At 35.8% G+C, this 7,384-nt stretch overlaps 1 protein-coding gene across 1 annotated transcript in view; it reads right to left on the bottom strand.

Moving 5' to 3' along the window:
* Positions 1-7,046, bottom strand: part of LOC108575047 (5-hydroxytryptamine receptor 1) — a 173,531-nt gene extending 166,485 nt beyond the window's left edge. The window contains exon 1 of the mRNA XM_017937751.1: positions 6,918-7,046. Within this exon, the coding sequence (XP_017793240.1) occupies positions 6,918-7,046 (129 nt within the window). The remainder of the gene's footprint in view (positions 1-6,917) is intronic.
* Between the last annotated feature and the right edge of the window lie 338 nt (positions 7,047-7,384).

Raw genomic sequence — 7,384 nt, 5'->3', positions numbered from 1 at the left:
TAAAATATTACTATTTAAAATATTTCGATTTGAAATATTTCTGTTTAATATATTTCTATTTAAAATATTTCGATTTGGAATATTTCTATTTAAATATTTATATTCTACTAAGCCACTTAATTAGGTTAAAGTATCTAGTATCGTTTAATCTTCTCAAATAACACTCGATACTATTTCACACGAAATTCTGATTTCACAAAGTTCGTCCTACGATTCTTTTCTCTCGAGTTGATTCGCTAATTGAGTTAAGGGCTGTAAACGTATATATACCAACGAAGTTTTCAACACTTCTTAATGAGTTCTCCACTTGTTTATACTTCTTAATGACTTTTTCTTTACACCTCAAAGTGATAAGTTACGTGTACCTTTTAACAGTGGCCAACAATTTTGCAACTTTTCTGCAAACTGAACTTTCAAACGGGTAATTCTGAGCCCATTAAATTCTGACGATTTAATGTCAAACGATTTGATAAATACAAATTTCCACCATCCTAAACTGTCTAAAAATACGGAAAATTTAGGAATTTTTTTGAAACAAGTAACTAATAAATGAGAATTATCAATTTCTCCAGCAGATATAAATGAAACTTTCAGCTTCTTTCTTTAATCGCTTGCCTTATGACAACGAATTAGGCTATCGTTTTAGTATTAGTCGAATTAGTATATCGCACATAGTCATCGACGAGCGAACAGACGTTATTTTAAGCCCTGTAATTCCTTACTCTTACACATGATTTAAACGGTTCCCGTAATTTTCCTCGTGAACTTCGAAATGCGTCAAAATGGCGCGTCCCGTAAACCTAGCGTCGAACCCAAAGCACGTGCCTCGATCCTACGATCAGAGGAATATGAAAAAGTGGAGTTAATTAATTTTAGCTTCCGAGTGGCTCGTATGTTTCTCGAAATTAGGCATTTTATTTCATCAACTGGACCAGATCGCTTAATCAGATTACGCAATCTATGAAACAGTCGTCGACAGAAGGGTGCGCCTTAATTACGCGCGCATTAACGACGCGACAAACCGTCCAGTCCCCTCTGCTTCTATAATCTCTCGAATATGCAATCAATTCGGTGGATGGAGAAACGATTCTCGATGGAAGTCGGTGATAGAACTGAAATTTCCATTTAATTCGGTCACATTATAATGAAATATGAGGAAAATTGGCATTGACTTCGATATCTTTTTAGACAGAGTTCATTTCACCGATTAAAACCAACGATTTAACGATATTTTTCGAGAGTTCGAACAGAGTCTGTACAGGTTTTATATTTAGAGAATACGATTTACTCTTTCGCGAGTGGAAATGTTGAGAAAGTTTCGATAAGGAGTTTCTCGTTGTTCCTGGGAAACGATCGATGGATCGCGTTGTTACACGTGAACGACACGTAATATTTCTGTGAACCGGAGTATAATGTTTGGAAAATAAAAAGTAAGGCGATCGACGATGGCGAAGGTTGGAGATATGGCGAAGTTGATGAAAGTATCGTAAACAGATGAAGTTAGGAAGAAATTGAAAGATATATCGAAGTATGTGATAAAACAGTTACGACAGAAATAACGTTATATTTCTCGTCGTTTCACAAATGTGTAAACACTTTCGAGAATGAAAAGCGTAACAGTTTAGCCTTGTGTTTTTAACAATTATTTCGAGAATTGATCTGAAGTTATTTTCGAATTTTCTTCTTCGAGATAGCTTTCAAGATTTATTTGAAAATGGTTAAGTTACTTATTAACTCTTTCCTTCAGGATATTTTTCAAGATTTATCTTAAGATGGTTCAGTTATTTTAAAATTTTTTCCTTCGATATATTCTTCAAAATTTATTTAAAGAGAATTGTTATTTTTGAATATGCAAACTTTCTTCATAGACCTAATGTAATATGGAGTTAACTGAAATGTAACGTTACAACAATCGAAGATTCCAGCAAACCTTCAAATAAATCTCAAGTTCTAAAGATGCTCGACTTGGAAAATGTAATTTTCCAAATCTTGGAAATGTAATTTTGCTGCATATTCGTTAAAAATTTCACACTTTCAGCGACACAATCGCGTTAAATTGCTTGCAGACAATTCTTCCGCAGAAAACTGTCGTCTAAACCCATCATTTCAAAAACAAACTGATTACGAAGGATCGACTAACGAGTTCTATGGAAGTGTCGGACCTCTCCGCCGAATTATAATGGAATTTTGAACGAGATGAAGAATGCATGCTTCGCTGATGCACGAGACAGGATATAAGCTGCGTCCTTTTTTCCCCATCGAATACACGAAGGGAACTTGAACGAGACAGAAACGAAAATGTCGTTTAAGGGAAAACGGAAGAAATCTAAAACGACCAGTGGAAAAAAAGGGAAGGCTCGACGCGAGACATAAATATCTATAGCTTTTAAGATTCCTGTCGAGGTAAGATCCACTTGGAGGAAAATCTTCCGTGTTTCCACGTGTTTGCTTAGTTCAAGAGAAAGAAGTTCGCTGTTCGGAGAATACAGAGGAGAAACTTGTTTAGGGAAAACTCGATAAATCAAGCAAGTCGTGTGTTACGTCCTTTGAACATTGCTCGAAAGAGGCAGAGGAATTTTAACGAGACTGTTTTCGATGTAAGTTTTATCTTGCAGCGAAGTGAAAAAATTGGATGTATAGTCGGGGCCACGATATAGCGAGGTCGTAAAATCGGTTAGGCGTCAAAATTAGGGTTTCTCCCTCTGGGGGAAGCCGCTTTTGGAAGTACGGTTACAAGTAAAGGTCTTATTGAGGTCTTTAACATCTTCATTTACCTGCTCGTGTTATATACAGATAGAAAATGCAAAAGGATTGTGTAGCTTTAATATTAACATATTTTCCATTTGTAAATGAAATACCATTTTCTACTTGAAGTACCAAATCATATGCTACCATTCGTTTATTGTTGGAACCCTCAAACAGACTGCAACACACGGCCTTGAGTGCCGCAACATCAATCGGTGCCGATTCTTCAGAGTTTAATTTACGACCTCGCTATATCGTGGCCCCAACTATACATCTAATTGTAAGTTTGTAAGTGTTAGGACACTTGCTGAATGTAAAGCATGGCGAGATCTACGGGATTCTACTGAGCTTTGCTGAAACCTACCGAAAATTTACTGTGATTTGTTGAATTCTATTAAAATCTATTGTGTTTTACTAATGTCTATTGAAATTTACGGAAATCTACTGAATTCCACTGGAACCTATTGAATATTACTGAAATCTATCGAACGCTGCTGAGATCTACGAAAATTTATTGAAATCTGCTTAAATGTACCAAAATTTACTGAAATTTATTTCATTGAAATTTGCTGAATTCTATTTATTTAATTGAAATCTGCTGTATTCTACTAATGTCTATTAAAATCCGTCGAAACTTAAAGAAATCTTCTAAAATCTACTGAACTCTGCTGAAATCTACCAAATCCACCAAAATTTACTAAAATCTGCCGAATTCTGTTAAAATTTATGCTTTAACACCTCATTTCCCTCGAACTGCCATATAACCTTGTCACTTGACTAATTTTACGACGTCACTGTATCGCTTCCACCAACTATACCACCGAAATATCAACGAAACCCAGTTACTCTACGCTCTCAAATAAGAAAAGTCCAGTACGAAATATATTTATCCCGTAGCACTAAATACAACAGTCTTAAAACAAAAGCAGCTGCGATAAACGTGTTAAACCATTTTCTATATTTTCCCGGCAACTTTATCGTGAGAAAATTAGCCGTATCCAACGTCCAATTAACGCTCTATTAAAATTCGTCGAGATACCATGGCAACGAGAATTATTTATACAGTTATTCGCGAGTTTATCCAGACTCGCTAATAAAGAGGACCCTCCGTTACCTCTTCCTCCCCAAGCGTCTCTACGTGGACTAAACTAATTATATACTTATCGTTAACTGCACAGCTTTCAAACTTCCGATGGCAAGAACTTCGCCGTACGATACGGAACGGCGTCCGCCTTCGGTCGCTTTATTGCAAACATACTAAGCATAATTATTCATGGTCTTTACGTTAATCTTTGGCCAATGATCTGCCTTCGATATCGACAGTATCCGCGTTGTCAAAAGTTTCGGGAGAAACTTAAATGGGTTTCGGTGTAATCTCGTGGGATCAAGATGGTTGCAGTTGTAAGCTGCACGGGAGTTCGTTCTGTGTACAGTTTAGAGCATTCTTTGGATAGCTCGGGTGAAGATGGAAGTTCGGAACTGGCGTACAGTGTTTCCCTCAATAGACAAAAATCGAAAATTCCAAGTGTGAGGTATCGAAATATAGTTTGTAATATTAAAATTGAGACGTAAAGTTAACTGCGAAAATCAATGCGCTTTTCCAAAAAGGTGCCATTTAACTGAATGAATTAAGGGATCATATTCGTTTAATTGAAAATATCTACCACTTCCACCATATTTGTATTATACAAAGTATCTACAGCATCCACCATATTTGTATTATCCAAAATATCTACAACTTCCACCATATTTGTATTATCCAAAATATCTGCAACTTCCACCATATTTCTACAATATTATCCAAAATACCTACAACTTCTACCATATTTGTATCAATCAAAATAATGTACAATTTTCACCATATTGGTATTGTCCAAAATATCTACAACTTTCAGCATATTTGTATTATTCAAAGTATCTACGACTTCCAGCACATTTGTATTATCCAAAATATCTACAACTTCCACCATATTTCTACAATATTATCCAAAATACCTACAACTTCTACCATATTTGTATCAATCAAAATAACGTACAATTTTCACCATATTGGTATTGTCCAAAATATCTACAACTTTCAGCAAATTTGTATTATCCAAAGTATCTACGACTACCAGCACATTTGTATTATCCAAAATATCTACAACATTCGCCACATCTGTATTATCCAAAAGTAATCTCGTGGGATCAAGATGGTTGCAGTTGTAAGCTGCACGGGAGTTCGTTCTGTGTACAGTTTAGAGCATTCTTTGGATAGCTCGGGTGAAGATGGAAGTTCGGAACTGGCGTACAGTGTTTCCCTCAATAGACAAAAATCGAAAATTCCAAGTGTGAGGTATCGAAATATAGTTTGTAATATTCAAATTGAGACGTAAAGTTTACCGCGAAAATCAATGCGCTTTTCCAAAAAGGTGCCATTTAACTGAATGAATTAAGGGATCATATTCGTTTAATTGAAAATATCTACCACTTCCACCATATTTGTATTATACAAAGTATCTACAGCATCCACCATATTTGTATTATCCAAAATATCTACAACTTCCACCATATTTCTACAATATTATCCAAAATACCTACAACTTCTACCATATTTGTATCAATCAAAATAACGTACAATTTTCACCATATTGGTATTGTCCAAAATATCTACAACTTTCAGCAAATTTGTATTATCCAAAGTATCTACGACTACCAGCACATTTGTATTATCCAAAATATCTACAACATTCGCCACATCTGTATTATCCAAAATATCTACGACTTCCAGCACATTTGTATTATCCAAAATATCTACAACTTCCACCATATTTGTATTATCCAAAATATCTGCAACTTCCACCATATTTCTACAATATTATCCAAAATACCTACAACTTCTACCATATTTGTATCAATCAAAATAATGTACAATTTTCACCATATTGGTATTGTCCAAAATATCTGCAACTTTCAGCATATTTGTATTATCCAAAATATCTACAACTTCCACCATATTTGTATTATCCAAAATATCTACGACTTCCAGCACATTTGTATTATCCAAAATATCTACAACTTCCACCATATTTGTATTATCCAAAATATCTGCAACTTCCACCATATTTCTACAATATTATCCAAAATACCTACAACTTATACCATATTTGTATCAATCAAAATAACGTACAATTTTCACCATATTGGTATTGTCCAAAATATCTGCAACTTTCAGCATATTTGTATTATCCAAAATATCTACAACATTCGCCACATCTGTATTATCCAAAATATCTACAGCATCCACCATATTTGTATTATCCAAAATATCTGCAACTTCCACCATATTTCTACAATATTATCCAAAATACCTACAACTTCTACCATATTTGTATCAATCAAAATAATGTACAATTTTCACCATATTGGTATTGTCCAAAATATCTACAACTTTCAGCATATTTGTATTATCCAAAGTACCTACGACTTCCAGCACATTTGTATTATCCAAAATATCTACAACTTCCACAATATTTGTATTATCCAAAATATCTGTAACTTTCACCATATTTCTACAATATTATCCAAAAGACCTACAACTTGTACCATATTTGTATCAATCAAAATAATGTACAATTTTCACCATATTGGTATTGTCCAAAATATCTACAACTTTCCGCATATTTGTATTATCCAAAGTATCTACGACTTCCAGCACATTTGTATTATCCAAAATATCTACAACTTCCACCATATTTGTATTATCCAAAATATCTGTAACTTTCACCATATTTCTACAATATTATCCAAAAGACCTACAACTTCTACCATATTTGTATCAATCAAAATAATGTACAATTTTCACCATATTTGTGTTATCCAAAAAACCTACAACTTCTACCATATTTCTATTATCCAAAATATCTACAACTTCCACTATTCTTCACCCAGAGCCAGAATACGCAGAATGTTCCTTGATTACTCGTCATTACCCCGCACATATATCATTACCGACCCAACGAACCAAAAACACGATATCCCAAGATATCCCTCATTTATGCTTCAATCATTGCTACAGCTCCACTCTAATGACTCGACCGCGTGCGCTGACGCATTAAAAGACAGCAATTCCCCTACGAACAGTGGCTGTTCGCAAGATGAACAGAGAGATGTGCCGTCATCGGCAATCTTACCTGCGTGGCGGTGTAGCGTGAATATTTGCTGGCGAATCCTCCAAAGAAATCGTCGGTGTCTCGTGTGGCGACAGTGGTCAGGTTCAGAAGCAAGGTGCCTTCGGTGGTGATTGCGTCCTTCCCCTCCATACGAGCCTAGTCGGCAGTCCGGAGCATCCGAAGCGCTCCCCTCGACGACGGCTACGTCATGCTCCTTCTCTCCTCTCGACCATGGGATTCCGGGGAGGTTCGGGTCGTGCATGGGAATCTTCACTCGATTCCACGAACCGCGACCGACCTCAGCTGCTTCACGTTACCGCGAGCACAGACCAGCCCTTACGGCTCTGAAATTTCGTTTTGCAATGATTAAACGTCAGATCATTCGCAGTTTCAGGAGTGTAGAATTCTTTCGTTATCAGGTCATCGAGAAAATTCCCGCGGATAAGCATAACTCCGTTGAAATTCATTTAGAGAATGTTCGATACACT

Source organism: Habropoda laboriosa, unplaced genomic scaffold (assembly GCF_001263275.1).
Source record: "Habropoda laboriosa isolate 0110345459 unplaced genomic scaffold, ASM126327v1 scaffold204, whole genome shotgun sequence".
NCBI lineage: Eukaryota > Metazoa > Arthropoda > Insecta > Hymenoptera > Apidae > Habropoda > Habropoda laboriosa.
This window is presented reverse-complemented; position numbering and strand designations above follow the sequence as displayed.